General features: G+C 38.3%; 1 protein-coding gene across 4 annotated transcripts; it reads right to left on the reverse strand.

Annotated features, from left to right (window-relative positions):
- Positions 1-5,925: 5,925 nt before the first annotated feature.
- On the reverse strand, positions 5,926-23,254 carry reep2 (receptor accessory protein 2). 4 transcript variants are annotated; one of them, XM_079631332.1, is made up of 8 exons: positions 23,020-23,254; positions 20,642-20,714; positions 17,564-17,640; positions 17,295-17,415; positions 17,037-17,150; positions 16,026-16,173; positions 11,311-11,477; positions 5,926-8,299 (listed from the first exon to the last, which is right to left on the reverse strand). In XM_079631332.1, exons 1-8 carry the CDS (start codon positions 23,049-23,051, stop codon positions 8,222-8,224), a joined length of 810 nt encoding a protein of 269 aa, XP_079487458.1. In that variant the 5' UTR covers positions 23,052-23,254; the 3' UTR covers positions 5,926-8,221. The 4 variants fall into 4 exon arrangements, with proteins under 4 accessions (XP_079487458.1, XP_079487461.1, XP_079487460.1 ...); XM_079631335.1 differs by lacking the exon at positions 23,020-23,254 and adding an exon at positions 20,793-20,900 and having other exon boundaries at positions 5,926-8,296; XM_079631334.1 differs by lacking the exon at positions 23,020-23,254 and adding an exon at positions 20,793-20,886.
- Between the last annotated feature and the right edge of the window lie 449 nt (positions 23,255-23,703).

The following is a 23,703-nucleotide window of genomic DNA, read 5'->3' on the forward strand; positions in this document are numbered from 1 at the left end:
GGTATAAATTAACCTATTAAAACATTTTGATTGTGAAAGTAACAAAACACCAACAATTTCAGACACCTTTTACATTCGTCGTTCTTTTTATTAATGTCCCTGTATGTAAACAGGGACACGTCGTACAATAACGGGAAACCCGCAACAGAAATGATTAACTTTTCCTCCATTTTGCTTAGGAACTAATGTGGTCGGAACCTAAGTTTACAGGATTGTGTTCTCTGGTATCCTCTCAGGCGGAGGACTTCTACATTCCGATTGGTTGCCGCTGGTTGCCGCTGAACCGCGTCATAGCTTATTACCATAAAGTTGACTTGATTTCAACTCTTCTCGCCGCTCTCGCCGTCCAAGACGCGCCGCGCCGCTCTCGCCGGAGCTCGCCGCCGGCTCTCATTGAAAATGAATGGCTTCCGGCCACTTTGACGCTCTCGCCGCGTGCGGTGTGAACGCACAGTAAGGGGAAACACCTTTCTCCTAGAAATACTGAAGCCTGATTTGCTTAACGCCATTGACGTGAAAAGGAGGCGGGAACGCAACCTATATAGGCGGCACTCCTCAGAATCACATAAAAGTGGATTATTTCATGGAAAGAATTCCCTTAAGCATTCCGGTGAGATCTGCATTATGGGTTTCAAGCTTTGTGAGGTCTGAGCGGGAGGTTTGTACGGCTAGCCATATGGAGAACTTCGATTCCCACCACAGGGTTGCAGATGAGCCCCCCGAACATGTGGATCACGAGCTGGAATGGTCTCCCCTCGCTGTGCCAGAACAAAGCAGCCTGGATGAGTGGTTTCTTCAGCCAAAGGCCCACCCCATTCTTTCCTGAGGTACAGGACGAGGTCTCCAAGATGTGCCACTCATATTCGGCTCATGCCTACATATCGGGTTCGTCACTTCTCTATTCTTTGGCTAGGCCAAGCACTTTCCAGGCAAAGATTTCTCAACCTAAAAGAGCAGGGTCCTGATTCAGAAATCTTCGCTTCGCAGCTCCACTGACCTCGCCCTGCGAGCCACGAAGATGACGGCACAGTCCATCGGCCATACCATAGATAGCCTAGTCTTGCTAGACAGGCACCTGTGGTTAACCTTGATAGATATGAAGGACGCAGAGAAGGCCATCCTCCTGAAAGCCCCTATTTGGCAACTTGGTTAAATCCCTCGTGAAGCTATTCACAGAGACACAGATTCAGTCAAGGGTCATAAAATAATTTTTAAAAAGCCTCCTCCCTCGCGCTCGTTCTCATCGTCTGCACAGTACTCTTCCTTTTGACTCGTTCTCAGCCAGAGCCTTCGGTGCAGCCAAAGGACTCTTGGCCTCTGCGTCATGTGCTTCCTAAACATCAGGGCCGAAAAGTAAAAAAAAAGAGTCTGAAGCTCGACAACAGAGACAGTCCGGCAGCAAAGGCTGCTCATTCGGAGGCTGCTCCGCCTGTTCCCCTCGCCTCCCTGCCTTTTGCAGACAATGAGAACAAAGAATGTTATGTGATTGTTCAACATGTCTGTGTAATAAAATCCAAACAAATTTACAAAAAATAGCTTTTTTCCTTTCCCCTCTCATTCTCGCACTTAGGTCTCACACAGTTCCCCGCCACTCAGCAGCGAACTGTCAGACCGAGCCACATCACGGAGCCGTGGCAAGCGCTTCCAGGCCAGGTGCCAAACATGATCGTAAGCAGTTACATGCTTCACTTTGCCCACAGATCACCCCGATACAATGCGTCGGTGGCGTCTGGGATTTAAGCTCAAAACGCCCGTTTTGAGGGTAGAGATTCACAACCTCCTCCCCAAGGGAGCCGTGGAGGTTGTGCCTCTTGAGGAGCACGGGACTCTATTTTCTGGTCCCCAAGGAAGACGGCGGACTTCGCCCTATTCTAGACCTATGTCGGCTAATCTGCGCCCTCACACAGCATTCTTTCAGATCCTCGACTTGGGGACTGGTTCAATATCTGTGGATCTAAAGGATGATTTTTCCATATCCAGATATCCCGTCGACACAGGCACTTCAAAGTCGTGGCCTACCAGTTTACGGTCCTCCGGTTGGTCTGTCTTTAGCTTCTGCGCACATTCACCAAGTGCATGAACACCGTTTATAGCGGCAGCCAGTAACCGCTAAGAGGCTGAGTAGAGGGAGTAAAAGATGACACGTTTCCACTGCACAGTCCAGGTGATTTATTGTAACATTGAAATGAACAGACACATGATGAATGGTGACGGTAAAGTAAGCAAAAAAGCAATGAAATAAAATGAAAATAAATTAAATTAAAATGGTCAACAGAAAGTGAGCGTCCCAGCTACTCACCCCCGTCCTACATGCTAACCACACGCAAACTAACAGGTAATATGCACCTGTACCAAGTGACGTAAACTGAAACCAAAAAAAAGACATCAACCCAAACCTGGCACCTACACCGTTCTCTCTCCTCTTCATCTAAGCGGAGTATGTGTTGTGAATTATTTGGACGATTGTTTGCTTTTGGGTCCTCTAACAAACCAGCTGTGCAGCCACAGAGATCGGCTTATCAACCTCGTTCAGTGTTTGGGGATTACGATCAACCTACAGAAAAGCCAACTCAGCCCATGCAATGTCTTCCATTTCTGGGCGTAAGTCTGAACTCTATTGCTATGCGAGGGCGGCCACCTGTTACCAGAGCATCGCAGGCTATCACGAACTCGCTTGTGATGTTCAAAGAAGACAGGTCTTCAGCGGTATGTTGCATGGGACTACTTCACATGTGGCCACTTTAACTATGGTTGAAAGCACGCATCGCCATGCACGCTTGGCATTCAGACTCAATGCACGTCTTAATGACTTGCAAATGCTTAGAGACGCTAGATCCCTGGATGAGCACAGAGTTTTGCGATCGTGGCGCTCCTATTGGACAGCTGTGCAGACCTAAGGTAGTCATAAGGGCTGGGACCTTTGGACCTTGGGACAACATGGCAGTGGTGGTGTACATAAATCGCCAAGGAAGCATCCGTTCTCGCTCTCTCCTCACACTCACGACGAGCCTGTTGATATGGGAAGATCAACATGTCCTATCTATTTGATGTCCATGCCCCCGTCCATCTGAACTATGGGGCGGACGTGCTGTTGAGACACAAGGTAGCCTAAGGAAAATGGAGACTACACCCGCAGACACCCTCAGATCTCTTTGCGTCAGCAGAGAATACTCCCTTCCTGCTCCCTAGCGGAGCGCTCCACACCCGTGCCTGGAAGCGTGCAACACATGGCCGTTCCGCTTCTCTCCATTTGGCACCCAAACCTGGAGTTGTGAAACCTGCACGTCATACAAGTGAGCTTGCCTGAGGAGGACACCATAGCAATAGTACGCTGGAAGAACTATTTCTGTTATTTTGTACTTGTCAGAATTGAAATAGCCTGCTGTTATCAGTACAGATGTACCCATCACAAATATTTCACAAAAAACTTTAGGGTTTTTGTTTAAAGGGGTCATGATGCTTTTTATTGTTTTCCTTTTCCTTTAGTGTGCAATGCATCTGTTTGTGCATGTATATGATCTGCAAAGTTACAAAGCTCTTCCCTAGTAAAAAATAAATATACCAAAATATATTTGAAATACATTTATTTTATGCTAAGTATACTACATATATGCATATATGTACATATACATATACTACATACATACATATTACATCTTTATGTACTTAATATAAATACCCTGCAATTGTACTGTTGGTATACTAAACTGATTAAAGTCTACTAAATTGAAGCTAATTTTGTACTTAATGCACTTTAGTTATCCGGAAATAGTGCTGAGGTCCAACTAAAGATATTCTTAAGTATTTTTATTGCGCTAAAGTGGAACTATTGCAAGTATACTTTAGGTACACTTTAAATATCTTGCATTTAAAGACTGATGTTAGACAGAGAACAAACTAGCCTTACTAATAATGCTATTAAAACACATTTAAGGCTTAATATAAAGAAATGTGCAGTGTGCAATAAAGAAGTACTCAAAATAAAGTTTAATTATAATATGTGTATCAGTAAGTGGAATATTCCCATAACATTTGCATTACCAAAGAGACATAAACATTTAATGTCCGCTTACATGGAGGGCGCAAACGCACGTATTCGATTCATGTGAATGAATGGAATTTAAACCTGGACCTTTTTAAAGTTCAGAGAACATTTAGAAAAAAAAAGTTTTTATAACTTAATGGGAATGTTGGAACATTTTTCTTAATTTTCTTAATTTTTGTTAGCTGGGAAGAAGCTCCTTGGGCACAATTCAATCTATCATTCAATTTGAATTCAGTGTTGCTATTATGGTTAAAATAAGGGGCAAATAGATTCTCTTTTATTATGCTATGTCATTACTTCTTCAATTATTCTAAATTGCCGAAGCTGATTTAGTATTTTACATTAATGACACATTCAAAATATATATTTGTAGGCCTATAGGAATGATATCAAAAGTAATTTATACATTCTGTAAAAGATTAGCCAGGGGGGCTTCTTGCCTTAGGTATGCAAGGTCTCTTTGAATTACTTGTTGTGCTAAGACAACTAAATTAGCAAATGTTTCTATTTCTTTTCCTTAGCACATTGGCTGATGCATCATCCTGCACATCCTAAACTTAATCTAAATAGCTCACAATTTAAAAGTAAAAGAACATTTCTTAAGGAGGGCATCTTCCTCCATCTTACTCGAAAGAGTTAGAAAGAGTCTGTCATTCTTTTTGACAGAATGCTTTTTACATAAACAAAAATGTAATATTACAACCTAACAGAAATGCAGAATCAACTGAAAATATCAGTTTATAGTGTTAGTTCACCCAAAAATGAAAATTCTGTCATTAATTACTCACCCTCATGTCGTTCATCTTCGAAGTGCAAATTAAGATATTTTTGATTAAATCTGAGAGATTTCGGTCCTTCCATCCACAGCTAAGCAACTACCACTTTGATGCTTCAAAAAGTTCACAAAGAGATTGTAAAACTAATCCATATGAACCCAAATTTTCTGAAGAGACTCGATCACTTTATGATTAACAGATTGAATATAGGCTTTTATTCACATATAAACATTCAACTCACACATCAGTTGTTGTAAACGGAAGCTCAAGCATGTTCACTTGACGTGCGCGAGAACCAATGAGGTTCATTCTCGTGTTACGCATCACTTTTGAGCTTCAGCAAGAACCAATGAGGTTCATTCTCGTGTTACGCATCACGTTTGAGCTTCAGCAAGAACCAATGAGGTTCATTCTCGTGTTACGCATCACTTTTGAGCTTCAGCAAGAACCAATGAGGTTCATTCTCGTGTTACGCATCACGTTTGAGCTTCAGCAAGAGGTTTGTTCTTATGTGTTCATCATATAATGTTTATCATATAATCGAGTATTATCAGAAAATTTGGACTAAACCGCTCGATTATGGATTTGTTTTACGATCTCTTTATGAGCTTTTTGAAGTGTCAAAGTGGTAGTTGCTGTCAATGGAGGGACAGAAAGTTCTCAGATTTCATCAAAAATATCTTCATTTGTGTTCCGAAGATGAACGAAAGTCTATTGGGTTTGGAATTGGTGAGTAATTAATGACAGGATTTTTATTTCCCTGAAAGCTTGAGAATTTACAGCTCCTAAACCATTACAAAACAGAGTGAGTTCTTTATGAAAAACTAAAGGCAGATATTACATTACAGGAATGGTTGTTGTTAATGCAGCTAAAGTTGGTGCAGTTATTATTCTTGTGCCTCAAAACCAAGTAAACTAACAAAAGTAACAAAAAAAAAAAAAAAAAAAAAAAAAAAAAAAAAAAGGATGAACCTTTACAGAACTGCTGCAGGTTTGCCAGATACAAATGCCTAGTATTTCACTTATTGTATGATGAAGAAAGTAAAAAAAAAAGAAGATGATGGGAAAAACTACATACTAAATGAGTTAAATGAATAATCCATTAGGGATGTAATTGCATTTTTATTGAATAATAATTCAAGGTCAGTTAGTACACACTTAGCAGCAATATCTTTCTTTTTCATTCTTTTAATATATTAAGAGCATTGATAATTGGCACAAACAGTATATTAATGTTGACTATTCTCTCTCAGTTCAAATCTGTATGCAATAAAACCAATTTCCAACACATCACAGAAAATATAAAAGAAAAACTGAATAGGTTTAATTTGTCACATCTCACTCAATGCAGGCATCGGTGAATTAAAAACAAGTTAGTCATTTTAATTATGCAAATAAGACATACTGAACAAAGGGGGGAAAAGAAGCGAAAAACAGGAACAAAGAAAAGAGTGAGACTGACTTGTCATTTTTGAGTGGGTTGGGGAGAACCAACCACGCTAGCATTTAATTAAAAGAAAAACTTTCTTTTTAAAAAACTGAATTACTCAAGAGACTGAGACAGAGAATGTCAAGTTGCCAATCAGCAACAATGAATTAAAGATCATGATAGTTAAGACAGCAGTGTGTCATGACAACAGATCTGTATTACCGCTTGTTATTTCTAAGCCGTGTTTCTACAGAAACATCTATCTGCTATTAACTACATGTTTGAGTGTGTAATGCGAGACTGACATATGTATGTGCGCGGTTAAAAGAAACAGTAAAAAAACAAAAATTATCATCAGTTCTTCTCAAACGCAACTGCCATGTTTCATTTCTCTACAAAATAAGGCAGAGAGAAGACAAAACACTTTAAATTAAAACACCACACGAATATACACTAAACCAATAGCACTTAACAAGAAATGAACATGTTTCTGTACATCCTACACTACAAAAGTGACCAATTAAATGTAAACAAAGAAAAATAACTTAAAAAGCCTATCAGAGTAAGGCAGAAATTTTGTACAGTCAATAGTATTATACAAATAAACATTTTCAGGTAAATTTCAGCTAAATAACCGACTGATTCAAAAGCATTCCCCATCCATGTATAATCATTTAATCCGACAGGCAGGGCACTGTGCTCTTTTCCTGTACAGCAGCGCCCCCTACCCGCTCTCAGTAGGACTGCAAGTTGGTAATATCTTTGCAAAACCGTAATTCAAACTGCTGTTGAACTCAAGATCAGTACCACACACACACCAAATCCTTCAGTTCTGAACAGCTGTGCTGGGAAACACAACTGCCCACATTTGGATGTTGGGTTACATGCAATTTCAAATGAGCTTGGTTCACAGCGTCCAAAACAAAAACCAACAAAACAAAAAAATCTATAGATGTCTTTAAAAAAAAAAATGAAGCACTTTTTATAAAAGCACCTATGATTTTCAACAACGACGGTTGATCATTTCACCACCTGCTAACTCTCGGGTGATGCCATGCTTTACTGCGCCAACCGAATAATCACAAACTGATATGGAGTATGAGTTTCCGAAGCAAGCCACAACAAAACTTCCAGCATTGAAACGCAGATTACTCAAGACTGAGGGATCTTGCCCTTTTCTGTGGCCAACATGTGATTGTTTCATCTTGCACACCAGATGACACCTGCTATCTGATCTACCAGTTAACATAAATGTCTTATAATACTTTCAAAATGTGTAACATCACGCTACACGAATGTAAAATTAGCACAAGGGATTGCTTATGCGAGTTAACGCCTCTAGCCCCAGCTGACAAAAGCGCTATTAACGGCAAGAGCGTTTGAGAGCCTGCAGCTTCCAGGAGACATCTGACCTCTTTGATCATGAATATTCACAACAAATCCCAAGACTTTGGATATTCTGTGACCCGGAATAAGAACAGAACTGCTCCGGGCGCCTCCAGAACTCTCCGCGGACTATGTACTCGTGTAAATCAACCCAATTTTTCTGTTCCCAATTCTTGTTCGTCCCATAGCGTGTGGCCTACATGCTAAAAAGAAAAAGGGAACCGGCCTCCATTATGGAAAGCACATGGAATCTGTGGTTATAAGGGACAGACGTGTTGATGTGCGATCATGTGCAGGCACTGCTTTCTGGTCTCATGCTTTACAAAGATGCTCTCTAGTATTAAGGCCTACAGAGAATGAGACAAGACCCATCCTTACTTAACACACGCACAGGAGTGATAACGTGGAAAATAAACGCATTAAGTCTGATGTCTAAATATATTCACTGCATTAAACCCAGCCCCAGGCGATGTGAATGTGTGTATCAGTACGTGTCTATAGCAAAGAGCACTAATATTTGGTTGTTAGTATGAGGAAGCATGTGATGTTTGTGTGTTGTCCAGGGATGGATGAACGCAGTGTGACTCATGGTGATTCGGCAATGTTGTTGGTCGTGGTTGTGGCTTTCTTCTTTGGCGGTTTCTTCAATGTCTTGGTGGTCTGCTGGGGATGACAGCAGGAAATGGTGGAAAAAGAAAAAGAAAAAAAGAGCATTAATACAATTTTGCATTTATAACAAGACCAACTGGATAAACAATTTACTGAAGGCATGTGCTAATGACAGCTCACTCACACACACACACACACACACACACACACACACACACACACACACACACACACACACACACACAGGCATGGAACATGTGTATACAGAAAATAAACATTTATCTTATTCTGGTTTATATTCAAGCAGGCAGATGTGACAGACTACAGTGCATTCAGAAAGTATTCAGACCCCTTTATTTTGCTAGATGCAGCTATGGTGCGATCACATTATCAAAATGTCGGCAGAATTTTGCATAAAAGCTCAAAATTGCTAATTGTAAAAAAAAAAAAACTACTCTCCATAACGACAAAATGTTAAAGAAAAAATGGATTTGCAAATGAATTAAAAAGAAAAAAAAAACTGAAATATCACATTGGCATTAGTATTCAGACCCTATTGTGCTTTTTCATTACCTTTCATGTAGTGTGTGTAAGGCTGGAGAAACTGGTTAGAGAGATAGACTGGTCTGGACAAAGGACCTTGCTGGAAATTACCATCTGACCTCCCCCATACAGTTTCACTCCCTCTCACACCAAAGACTCACACAAGAATATATATGTGGTTTAATGTGAATGATTATTATGTTTAGTATCATTTAAAATGTCTCAGAGTGAGTGGTACAAATGTCTCATTTCCAACTAGATTAAACAAAAAGAAATCAGGTTTTGAGAAGTTTAGAGAAACTGGCACACAAAGGAAGGTTGTCTCTGGGCAAATGGTCTCCTACCCCCAAAAGGTGTCAACTCTGAATGTAAATTCCCATTGTTAACATGTGAAAGAGGTTTTGGCTATTTAATGGAATGCGGCAGGAGAATCGGGGCGTTTTCTGTATCTAGACTGGCCCGTGATGGCTGGGAGTGACCGAGACTTCCAGCCTCATGTAATTTGCATCAGGTTGGGTTCGCATCTCTTCTTTTTATTCATGCTTTATATTGATTATCTTTGAATTGATTATACAATTGACCTGATACCTGATTTAATAAATTGTTACATTTGATTATTCAAACTGATTTTGACCTTGTTCATTTAATAAGTCTAAAAGTAATAATCAAACATTCGCTCACTTTTAGTGATGCATAGATATTATCAAAACCTTTCATTTATGGAGTCAGATGAAATAATGAGTAAATACATATGAGAAATGTATTGCATTTAACCAAAATTACTTTGAGATGCTGGAAAGACGGAACGCGCAAGAAACCTTCCCGTGTTATTGGAAACCCTCATTGGACCAATATAGCGGCTCTTACATGTGTAATATGGCTGTTTATGAAAGTTAAAGGTCTGCAAAGTTGTCTCCCAAAAGAAAGAACAGATTCTGAACTCCCTGAAACAAGTTGTCAGTGATTCCAGTCTTACTTCCTGCTCAAAACTATGTAGGTTTGTGTGCATAATGCCAGCCTATGGTCTTCATTGGCTGCCCGTGAACAATGTCCTTTGACCCTCAAACACTGTAGTTGAGGCCTGGAAGAGTTTGGTTCGTGTTGTTGACGTATCAAAAACATGCTGTTTTCTGCTCTGTGAAAGCAAAGCCACTTTGCATGAACTTCTAAAGGATGAGGACTCTCGCTGGAACATATACGGTAAAACCGACGCCATAGTTACTGTTCGTATCACTGTGCATCAAGTGCTGAGGAAGATCCAGAGCTAAAATTCAGATATGGTAATGACCGCTTCGGTTCGGTCGATCAATCACAACAGACCAGCACATCTGACCTATCAGAGCGGGGTAGGCTCTCGAAAAGGGGGAGTTTAGAGAGACTAAATCTTTTATTGAACCGTTTCAGACACTGTGCTGCTGCAATGTATAGTATGAGAAAATTAAAGTGCATTTTGACCTTGCATGTAAACCTGTTGTAGTAATTGAAGTTCATTAGACAATCTTGTTTCTCTCAGTCCTTTGAAGAATGCTTCCACATGTCTTCAATGAGGAGAGGCTTCCAGCTGCTCACGCTGCAATGAAGGAAGTTTTGCAGTAATTGTTGTCCTTCTGCTAGTTTCTCCCATCTCCACACGATCCCTGAACTCAACCAGATCGACAATCAAGTTGGTCACCTCTCTGACCAAGGCCCTTCTCCCTCAATTGCTCAGTATGTCCAGGCAACCAGCTTGATTATTCCAAACCTCTTCCATTTAAGAAATATGGAGGCCACTGTGCTCTTGTGAGCCTCCAATGCAGCAGAATTTGTCTAGCCTTCCCCAGATCTGCGTCTTGTCAGGTTTGTGCCTTTCAAAATCATTTCCAATTTAATTGAATTCGCCACAGATTTACTTCAATCAAAGGGTAGAAATATCTCAAAGATCCATGGAAATGGGATGCACCTGAGATAAGCTCATCACAAATATTTTGCTTTGTCATTATGGCAACCTAAAATGTGACTATTTAAATGAACTGGTCTGAATGATTTCTGAATGCAATGCATTTCAGAGAACTGTAAGTGGCAAACACGTATTACAAACTACTAGTGACAAAATAAGCTCTGAATTGTGGGTGTGGCAAACTTTTCATATTTCTACATATTTCTTAGTGCGTCTATGAGCAGGGCTTAAAATGAACACTCACCAAGCGCCAAATGAAAGTACAAAACAGCATTGGCGAGTATATGAAACTGTGTAAATTGCTAGTTGGCTGGCAACATTTTTATGAATTCTAAGAAAACAGTGTTGTGAGAATATGAAGGTGAACAAATATGAGCAATGCTCGGGACAGTTGATGGGCCAGTGCTGCGTCTACTCAAAGTTTAAGCCTTGCCTATTTAAATATTCAAGCGCAAGAAGATGTGAAAGGGAACTCAATTCATTACTGGTCAAATTTAAGTCACAGCCACTGGCAGGAGAGGCAAAAAGTTAGGCCCTGTCCATGACTGAAAGAAACAAGAAAAGAAGAGTGTGGAAGAGCACAAACCTCTGTCTTGGCAGCGGCTGGTTTCTTGGCTGCTCTGACGCTGGCAGTGCGTTTGGGGGGTTTATCAGCCGCATCTTCATCTGAATGCTCAGTCCTGTTATCTGACTGCTCATCCGAGCGAGAGCTGTGCTGTGGTTCAGGGTCAGCCGGCATGGGTGTGGCACGAACTGAGGAAAACAACAATGATGGATACAGTTTAGACAGAATTGATACTCTGCAGCATGTGCTACTGGTGTTTTTTCCTTCTAGATGAGCAGCTGCCATGAATGTGACATGTTGCCATTTACATTGTAAAAGACCCTTTTCCTAATTCATATACATAATCATGTTTAAAAACCCATTTGTTCAGTAAAAAAATGTTAGAAATGTGTACATTATCTGAAAATATGCATGTATGTACATAAAATAGCTGTCATTAATCTCATGATTACAGACCAGTCTTTAGAAAACAGAATAAAACAGTAATGTCAAATTCTGTAAATGTAATGACATTTTTATATTATTTATTTATAAATAAATATAATTATTTGGTTTCATTCATTTATTTGCAAACTTCAATTTTCTCTAAACTTTTCACAGAACCCCCAACACCCCTTGAGGGTCCCCGGACCCCAGTTTAAAAAAAAAACCTGTCTCAGGCTTTATTCACAACACAGTTGAATGTTGCTCAAATGGTGAATCTGGCATTTTCAGTTTAGATTGGGGCCACTTTCATTTGTGAAAATACACTGGAAATGTGTTTTGATGTTTTTTTTAAATGGAAGTTAAAAAAAAGTTTCTAACAAAATATCAATTAAGTGATATTATGAAATCTGTTGACTACGTTATGATATGATAAAAAGCTCAGTTTAAAACTGTTGCCTGTTAAGTATCGGTTACAGACAAGTACCTAAAATGAGCCACATTTAAGAGGTCACATGAATCGAATAAAATGAATCACCCAAACCAAATAAGAGCATAAAATGTGTCTTGTGGTGTGAACATTGGCTCTCAGGCATTGTGGTGCGAACTCTCTTTGGCATTTAAAGCTTGCCAGACCTCATTCAAAGCCTGAAACAAAGACGAGCCTTTTACTTGTCTATTCACAATGTATGTTTGACGCTCTGTAATTCAAAGAAGGAGCTCTGTGTGCTAATAGAATCTCATTATTGAAATCATCACCTCTGTGGATCTCTGGATAACTCTACCACAGGCTTTGTTCGCGTTAGCTGTGTAAAGCCTCACATGGGGGTCATGACCTTCAGAAACTTGCCAGTTTAATGACGTCATAGTGTGTGAAGAGACTAAACTTCATGGTCTTGATCTTCTTGAATGAATCCAAGCTGAGCATGAACAAACTCCAGCAGATTGACCCCTCGTCTCTCTCATCCAGGAAGCTGAATCACATCAGCATTATAAACAGGCCGAGACAATGGCTGCCTGCAGAGCGGCTTTCAGTGAGTCAGCAAACACACATACACACCTCGCTGACCTGCCTGTGTGTGTTTGAAGTGAACAGGACATTATAAATAGTAATATTGAAATAGTATTGTAACAAAGGGATATTTACTAGATATTTGTCATGTACAGACATTAAAGAAGAGGATTTATTGTGGTTACATACCAACATTTTTCAATCCGCACCTGTCTGCTGCACAGGATTACATTTAGGGAGTCACACCTGTTACAGTTTTGCAGTTTTGACTGTGTGAATGTGGCCTATTATGTTGTAGTTCCATAAAGTTATGTCCTCGATACACTTCAAACGAACTGGTATGACATCATTTCAAACAACATTCGGCCGAAACAAAGTTCATTTGGAGTTAGTTGCCAAACTTTCCGGATCTGGATCTGGATCTCGGATGTGGTTGGTGGGGATAGTGGGTAGGGACGATGTGTACCAATCGGACATTGTTATACATCAGGATCACGCTTGGATTGGATCGATTGCTCAGGGATGCGTTTCCCAAAAGCATCGACGGCCGACTACGATCGCAATTTCCATTGAACTCCATTAGTAACGACAGACCTTGCGACCATAGTTGGCTTTAGGAAACACACCCCAGATTGACAGGTCTGCATTTACCATGCGCCACAAAATAAGAGCGCACAGTGGAAACAGCGCTGAAAGATCATCACTCGTCAACCAGGATCTTATTACTTTTTGTTTATTCCATGTACTTTTGTTGTGGCATTTACACAAGCAAGTAGTTCTTATGTTCAGTAAACTCACTTGTTTGGAGGGTTTTTTGGACCCTTAGTTAATCATGTTTAGAAATAAACGGCTAGCCTACCTAATCTATTGCATGGCTTGAAGACATTGAAGGATTAGTTCACTTTTAAAGTGAAAATTCTGTCATCATATACTCACCCTTAAGTTGTTTCAAACCTGTATGAATTTCTTTCCTCTGCTGAACACAAAGGAAGATATTTAGAAGAATGTCAGTAACCAGACAGTTAACTGGTCCCATTGACTTCCATAGTAGGAAAAAAATATACTATGAAGTCAATGGGACCAGTTAACTGTCTGGTTACTGACATTCTTCTAAATATCTTCCTTTGTGTTCAGCAGAGGAAAGAAATTCATACAGGTTTGAAACAACTTAAGGGTGAGTATATGATGACAGAATTTTCACTTTAAAAGTGAACTAATCCTTTAATAAATTTAGAATATGTAACCAGGGCTCACTCGCTTCATTTTTCCTCATGTGTCTGCTGCACTTATTTTGCGCATGAGCCGCACGCACCTCAAAACTACGCACTCTAATGATGAACTTGCTTAGGCCCCGAACACACCTTTTTCAGGTTTGAAAACGCACAGCACTGGCCAATCACACAGAACGAGCAGTGCGCTGCGTTTTTTGTGTTGCTAGGCAACCACTGAAACAGCTGTCCTGTCAGTCAAGTAAACGTCAAATAAGCTTTTTATGGTAACACTTTACAATAAGGTTCATTTATTAAACATTATTTAATGTATTAACTAACATGAACAATACATTTGTTACAGTATTTATGAATCTTTGTTAATGTTAGTTAATATGAATAAAGCTGTTCATTGTTTGTTCATGTTAGTTCACAGTGCATTAACTCATGTTAACAAGATTTTAATAAAGTATTAGTAAATGTCGAAATTAACATTAACAAAGATGAATAAATGCTGTATAAGTGCAGTTCATTATTAGTTAACGTTAACTAATGTAGTTAACTAATGTTAACTAATGAACCTTATTGTAAAGTGTTACCCTTTTTATTTACTTTCTGTTAACATTGTGGTAGTTACGGTCCATGAAGTCATTAGCTCCTGGTAACCCACGAGAGCACATAATAGCAGAGAGCAAGAAATTATCAAGACAGAATATGCTAATCAATGACTAGAAGAAAGCTACAAACAAATAAGCTACATAAATTCACCAACTAACCATTCAGAAATGTCCTGCTGCATTCTACATGTTGTCTCTTTTTCTTGAGTCTCTCCATCATTGTCTGAATCCGGTTTGAACATAAAAGGCTAGTTTCAGTGCATGTCTGTGTGAGTGCAAGCCGTTGAAGCTCCGCCCTCTGTGCCGGGAGCAGCAGCTCATTTGCATTTAAAGGAACAGACACAAAACGGTGCGTTTTGGCTCACCCTCAAAAAGTGACAATTTTAACATGCTATATAAAAATATCTGTGGGGTATTTTGAGCTAAAACTTCACATACACACTCTGGGGACATCAAAGACTTATTTTACATCTTGTGAAAAGGGCATTATACCACCCCTTTAAAGGGATAGTTCACTTTGAAATTAAATTTTGATATGTTTTAGCTTACCTGAAGTGCATCCAAGATGTAGGTGTCTTTGTCTCCACAGGAGTTTCAATTTTGATATTTTTAGGTCAAACCGTTGTTGTCTGTCAGTCATATAATGGAGGTCTATGGGTACAGACTCCAAGAGCATGCACAGAGACGTCCAAATTAAACAATTCCCCATCGTTAGTGCACATTGATGGCCTAAGACACGAAACGAGCGGTTTGTGTGAGAAAACGAACAGTATTTATATAGTTTTAATCTATTTCAAGCAACCACGTCCTAGTGATCTGTTTACTTAGTCTGCGCAAGCGCCGTAGGGCGCCGGAATGCTCCGGAAGTGCTCTTAGTTCTTGATCTGTATATTCTGGTTCAAATAAATACGGTTGTGAAAAAAATTCAATGTTGTCTGTTGATGTCTCAAAATCGTCTTCCATTGCGATTTCTTTTCCGTCTAAATAACTTTAGATGTTCTCAGTGAAAGGTAATACTGCAGAAATCTCTGTGTACACAATGAGTGACGTACATGCGCGAGAGAGCACTTCCGGAGCATTCCGGCGCCCTACGGCGCTTGCGCAGACTAAGTAAACAGATCACTAGGACGTGGTTGCTTGAAATAGATTAAAACTATATAAATACTGTTCGTTTTCTCACACAAACCGCTCGTTTCGTGTCTTAGGCCATCAATGTGCACTAACGATGGGGAATTGTTTAATTTGGACGTCTCTGTGCATGCTCTTGGAGTCTGTACCCATAGACCTCCATTATATGACTGACAGACAACAACGGTTTGACCTAAAAATATAAAAATTGAAACTACTGTGGAGACAAAGACACCTACATATTGGATGCACTTCAGGTAAGCTAAAACATATCAAAATTTAATTTCAAAGTGAACTATCCCTTTAATGGTTAGCATCCCTAGTTAGGACTGTTGTTTTGTGTGTTACCTGAGCGCGTGACAGTTTTAGCACGAGGTAGCGTGGCTGCGGTGTGGGTGTCGTCTGTGCTGTCCAGCAGCAGCTCGTCTTCGTTCTGAATCAGAGTCAGATCCTGCATGCTGAAACTGCGTAGCTTCTCTGATAACACACCCTGACCCTGCAGTTCAACACACAAAAGACAAACATTACAATTGCATATTCTTATTCAAGATGCAGAACAATATTACTGTACGAACTTGAATAAAAGACTTGAATTAAACAGTTTGAATAAAAGACAAATGCGTATTGAACAGTGAACTTGACACTACACAAAATATACACTGATACATTTCTTTCACCCAAAAATTACAAATCAGTCATGTTGTTCCAAACACAAGACTTTCATTCATCTTTGGAACACAAATGAAGATCTTTTTAATGAAATCTGAGAGCTTTCTGTTCCTCCATAGAACCATGAACCTGATTGGTTCTCGCACGTCAACATGCTTGAGCTTCCGATTACCACAACTGATGTGTGAGTTGAGAAATGTTTATATGTGAATAAAAGCCTAAATTCAATCTGTTCATCATATAAAGCTATTACGTCTCTTCAGTAAATTTGGACTAAACCGCTTAATTCATATGGAATAATTTTACAATCTCTTTTTGAAGCGTCAAAGTGGTAGTTGCGTAGCTGTCAATGGAGGGACAGAAAGCTCTCAGATTCAATTAAAAATGACTTAATTTGTGTTCTGAAGATAAACTGAAGTCTTATGGGTTTGGAAGGACATGAGGGTGAGTAAATGATGACTGATTTTTATTTTTTGGGTGAACTAACCCTTTAACTTCATATGCAACAAACATCTGCACCTACAGGTCACAACCATAAGAATTTGTATATGCTGGATTTTACTTGCCTATATTTTCATTGGGCCCACCACAAAAAAAAGTATATTATATTATCATTTCAGAAAGAAATATTATATGCTACTGATCAAAGATTTGTGGTCTCTTTTAAAGAAATGAATACTATAATTTCACCTTTGAGGCGGCTGTGACGGCTGCAGTAGCTGCAATGTTGAGTCCTCTCTTCCCAAACCGCATCATGGTCTCATAACTGCGGTCTTTAGCCTGGGTTATGTACTCATCGATTTCCTGTAACACACACATACCATCATGCAACACAAATTCATTACTTTGCCTTAACTCTCCGATTGGTGGAGTGTTCAGGAGACCTATTTGAAAGCAACCACCTCTAACAATAGTTTGATTATATTCATGAAGCAAGTTCATTTGTACCTTTTCTTTATTGGAGAGTGTGGGGTGCACAAACTTGCGGTACAGCACGCTGGAGCCCTTGGTGTACGGGGACAACAGCCAGACAACAAAGGCAATCTTAAGCTCAAAATAAAATGGAAACCTGGCAAAATGGGAGGTCAACATATTAGCAATTAATGCAACAAAAGATAAATGAATAATCATTAATAATAATGATGAGGATAAAGATGATCATAATATTATAATCACTATAAAACTAATTTTGTAGCTTATAAAATCAGTTGACTGACCAAGAGAGAAGCATATCTGTGATCGTCTCTGCCGTCGTAAATATCGCAAACACTATCCAGTACATCATCCATTTCACCTGAGGAAAGAAAAACACACAGATGTTATAATCAAGCACGTGTGCACATGACATCAGCACACATCAGGTCACATGCTCTTGCTGAATACAGCCTTATGCATTATGCATGACTGCTTGCTTATGGAAAAAAGGCAGTCGCCATTGGCAATGGATTTGTCTCCATCTGTACTGCCAATAAGATTAACAGCCAATTAAGCCATTATCAAATGACATCACTATGTTTCAGTTTGTCTAGAAAAAAGCCTGTGCATTTATAAATCCAGGTCCACAAAAAAACAGAAGAATAAAAGGTTACGAAATGTCCAAACCTTTTACTAAACATGTCTAGATGAATGGAAAGCGGTCCTATTTGTAATACAGAGGAGACTAAAAATGGTGTCCGTGGGAGAAAACTGCTGCCCTAGTGGTTTCCATAGCAACTAGTAACCTGAGACTCGTTAAGACGATAAATCGTTTCCAAAAATAGTATGATGCATGTATATATTTAACCACAAAATACTTTTATCCTCAAATCATAGGGAACAACAAAAGTGTACTTGAAGCTATAAATGCACAATGTGCTTTTTAAAATATATTTTTTTGTAATAATTAAAAAAAAAAAAAAAAATTTAGTAATGCATTTAGTTGAATAAATGTAAATATGATCATTTTCTTTCTGCATATAAATAATCCTGCAATAAATATTCCATTTACACAAATTGCATGGTTTAGTCAGTGAATTCATCAGGCTCAAGTCAACCAGTCAACCTTTCAACCTCGGTACCAAATATATATATATATATATATATATATATATATATATATATATATATATATATCCCTCAGACGGTCCTCGGTCGGTTCTGACCGAAATATTTTCTGTTTTGAATTTTTAAAAATCACAGCTTCATCTGAATGTTATGAAACTTGGTGACTTTTATGGCATTAGGTATGTGAATACAAAAAAAAATTAAGGTCATGATCCGAGCATGCTAAGTGGTCGTGAAAAAAATAGTCACACTTGTGGTCTTCGGTCAAAAATGACCGACCCATAGGAAATGAATGGGAAATTTACAAAAATTCTAAAATTCTCCGCATTTTTGTGTGTACAATCTACAAAACGGACACAATCCTAAAAAAAAGTACACCGCTGGAAAGGGGGGAAACTCTACAACATCAAGAGTGCAAAACAGACACACCCACCCACACACACACACATACAAACACACTTTTATACACATACACACCAATAAATTCAGATTACAAAAAATATGTTTTGAATTTTTAAAAATCACAGCTTCATCGGAATGTTACGAAACTTGGTGACTTTTATGGCATTATGTATGTGAACACACAAAAAAATTGAGGTCATGATCCGAGCATGCTAAGTGGTCATAAAAAAAATAATCACACTTGTGGTCTTTGGTCAAAAATGACCCCCATAGGAAATGAATGGGAAATTGACAAAAACACAAAAATTCACCCAAAATTTTTTTTTACATTTTTTTTAAGTACACAGCATTAAAGGGGTGACACTCTAAAACATCTAGAGAAAAAAAAAATTTAAAAAAAAAAAAATTAAAAAAAAAATTTAAAAATAATTTTTCATAATTTTTTTTATTTTTTATATATATATTAAAAAAATATATATTTATATTTATATTAAACATCATTATATCACTAAGCCATGATGACATATTAGGTGGATTGTGTGATTTCCACTCTGGGATAATTTTTCTAGGCTTTCTAACACAATGTTTAGGTTTGACTAATCATAATGCAAAAACTAACACTTTAAATCACTATTTCTAAAAAAATATATATATAAAACTTGATAAGAAATAGTTTTTGAGATTGTTGAAATATATATTCAAATCCACAAAAAAAAAAAAAAAAGTAAATGTGTCCATTAAACAGCTGGGGAAGTCACATGCCTCTCCATAGAGTGCTGTTTATGCCATCTAGTGGTTACACCATGGTTCTACGCTTTCTCTCCATACTCTCACCAGATGGCGCTAATCTGCTTCAACCATTTTTTTTTTGGAGGCCTAGACTCTATATTAAACTAACATACTGCATAAAAAAAAAAAAAAAAATTTAAAAAATTTTTAAAAATGTTTGTATTTTTTTCAATGGCAAAAATAGACCATAAATATTGCATAAATATTAATAAATTCAATCAAATTCTCTCAAAATACAAAATTAAAAAGAAAAAATATTATAGAACAAAAATAAATTGCATTGGTTTTACTGGGATGGAGGAAATTGAATTTTTAGGTGTCCGGTCACTTCTGACCGGGAAGGCCCAGGAGGTGACTCCGAAACGAAGACCGTCAGAGGGATATATATATATATATATATATATATATATATTATTATAAATAACTAACAACAAGCAAATCTGGTTGTCAATCAAGACTCTAAATCTGCAACCATTTTCAGGAATACATTTTGTATTAGAACTTTTAAAAATAATACTAGATAAAATATAGCCATAGTATATAAAATATTCTATATATTTGTCAAATATATATGTATAAAATATAGTATAGTAAAATATATATAGCACACATATATATATATATATATAGTATTGTAAAATATAGTAGGACAATATATAGCAGAGTATATATATAATAAAAAAAAATATTTAAAATATATAAAATATATATAGCGGTAGTACATATACACACACACACATATATATATATATATGTATGTGTGTGTGTATATGTACATATATATATAATTGTAAAATATAGGCCTAGTAGGCCTATATACAGCATAGTATATAAAATATGTAGGCTATAGTATATATTTATAAAATATAGTACCTAAAATATTAGGCCTATATACATTATACTAGCTTCATACATAGGAGATTCATCATTTTTCTGCAAAAGCGACCAACCTAAAATAAAATATTGTCCAATTAATAGCAATATAATTGAATATAGTTATAACATTACAAAAGAGTAAAAAAGAACAAATATCCTAATTGAAGCCGTACTGAAATACTCACATACTCCTTGACGTTTTTCGTCTTCACAGCCTTATAAGAGGAATAGGCTGGGTAGAGAGTCCCGAAGGCCAGGCTGCAGAGAGAAAAGACTTTTATTGAACACACTCCCAGCAGAAACAGGCAAGCTCATCTTACCATTACACCAACTCACTTCAGCTAAAATTTCACTTGCACCATTACCTCGAGTACAGGACACAATTGCAACACTTAAGAGGCTGTTAGAGGATGGCTATCTCCAGTTAATTAAAATCTAAACAGAACAGAAATAAACAAGTTTATGAATCACACAACCAATATTGGTGACTGATCAATTTATTCAGAGGCTCTGCACTTCAGCGAAAAGCAAGCTCATAAATCGTATCCCAGTCAACACTAACCCTACTGTACACACACCAGCATGTTTCATGACGCTATTGGAAGCAAACACTCTGAATCTGAGAGCCATTAAAAGTAAATCATTTATGAGCGCATGAAGACGGATCTACACACAAAAGAACCAGATTCCACAGATGCCCTGCATTTGCAGCATGAACTCAGACACGTGCCCTCGGGCACCCGCGCTCCTACACACACAAACATGCCATTTTGTGCTGAGGCGACACAATCTGAACGTTCTGCACTAGCAGATCCAGAAGAGGATGACAGGATACAGGACAGACCACACCTACCCACTGCAGCTGGCATGAGTGCATCCGGATCAGTCCTGTGGCTTAAAGTCACCATGAAATCAAAATTGGCAATCCTTATTTTTTAATGGAATATTGCAGTGTTTATTATCAATGATTTATCTGTGCGCATATTATATATTTTTTAAATCACATTCCCTTGAAACCTTTAATCATAATAACTTCCGCTCCCTCTTGCAGCGACATCTCTTCTCTGAGGGCGGGGCAACCTGTCACTCACACGGGATCGACCAATCGCAAACCACAACCTTCCAATCAATTGCCCATGGACAAAATCAAGTCCCACCCTACATTTGATCTTGTTCGAGAAGCCGTTTCACACAGATATACATCACAATAGAGAAGAAAAGTATCTTCGGTTTCATGCTGACTTCAAAAACGTGCTTTAAAGGGATAGTTCCCCCAAAAAGGACAATTTTGTCATTTACTCAACCTCATGTTGTTCCAAACCTGTATGAGTTTCTTTCTTCTGTTGAACACAAAAGAGGATATTTTGAAGAATGTTGGTAACCAGAGAGTTGACGGCACCGTGGAAGTCAAGTGCTACCGTCAACTGTCTGGTTACAGAAGAAAGAAATTCATACAGGTTTGGAACAACTTGAGGGTAAGTAATGACAAAATGTTCGTTTTTAGGTGAACTATCCCTTTAACTTATGGTTGTGCATATGATGCATTGTATTCTGTAAATGTGTACATATAGACAGTGCACACCATGTTTGTAATGCATAATGAAGCATGAGGACAACGAGGCAGTCTGGCGCGTGGCAGACCACATGCCCTCTGTCCCATTACAACGACTCCCATAATGCATCTGCTCACCACAGTTAAAGCCACAGCAAAGAGCATTCCATGAGATTCAGCAAAAACCACGATAATGATGCCTGATGTTTGTTTCTAATGGCCTCGATCCAGACCAACAACAAACAATGAATTCAACCTCTGCCATTTGTGCCCAAGCAGTGTTTGGGACAATTTGTTCACCACATGCATGTATGGCCTAAGTGTTTGATGTAATTGATTAATCATGGAGTTAGTAATCGGAGTATGATCCAATAAGAATCAAAATCACCTGACTGTAAATCCCACTAAGGAACCCACCCGAGACCCAAACATCACAAATGAGTCATATGGAACAGATTATGTAACGTTACCAGCTGGGACAAATCAGCTGGGCAGGTAACGTTAGGCCTTATTAGTGAAAAACCCATCTCAGAAGACTTTGATCACACTTTGTGATTTAACAAATATGCATTTGAAAGTATGATGACATCAGCATACAAAGTAGATGATGTGATGGGTGTAATAGCCTACATACAGTACAATACATCTGGGACGCCTAAAACCTGCCCATACGTTTTGTTTTTTTAACATTTCACGTTCTCTATCGAAGTGTTTGGTACATTAAGACCCAATTTCATACCTAGGGCATTTTGATCCAGGTGAAAATCACACAACAAGCAACACAAATGGTGAACCATCCTCGTCTGTATATGAAGTCATCGCTTTGTTTTATTAATTTTACCCTATTTGCAATTTATATGAATAGCTGAATATCTTTAGATCCCTAAAACTGTTACTATTATAGCATTTCCCTGAACAAATAAGCAGAAATATTTATAACGTTATTTCCATTGAAAAGCCTCATGTATCCGCAGCAACACAAACACACGCGCGCGCCGCATATACACTCACACCACCATTCGCGAAATGATCCACGACACCATCTTGATCTCTGCGAGGACTTGTCCTTATTTTAGTCGATTATTCAACATCTCCATTCCGACCACACGACACGAGTGATGGTTAATATCAGGAGGGATCTCAACGGATGTTGTGTGTCTGTGTCTCAGTATAGCCGTTATGATGACGGGGAGCCGCTGCATATGCGCTCAGTCTGTCAGCCCGTGTCTCTTAAAGGGACAGTTACATATTTACACCTGCTCCGTTTATTAAAAAAACAAATATTAATTTATCTGTTTCATTGCTGCCCTGACAAATATTTGCCATGGTATCCATTTTCCGTCAGAAAGGTATAGAACATGGTGATTGATAGTACTGTAAAACCAACCATAATTGATATAGGCCTAACATTGCCAGACGGGTTCAAACAGAAGAAGAAAAAAATACTGTAGCCTACATTTTACTGTCATATATGATAGGTCAGTGGTGTATGTGGAGTCATTTTAACCATGTAGGATTTCATAGATCAATTTGGAGCTAAAAGGTCCATAAGTAGGCCTTTATTTATGTGCCATTGCCATTCAGACCTTTAAAACTTTGCATTTGCATATTCTGTTTAAACTAATGTTTTTAGAAGTGAAACTACAACCACATTTTTTAATAAATAGCCTATATCATCAGCTCAAAATGGTACGT

The sequence above is a fragment of the Phoxinus phoxinus genome (assembly GCF_949152265.1).
Source record: "Phoxinus phoxinus genome assembly, chromosome: 12".
Lineage (NCBI taxonomy): Eukaryota > Metazoa > Chordata > Actinopteri > Cypriniformes > Leuciscidae > Phoxinus > Phoxinus phoxinus.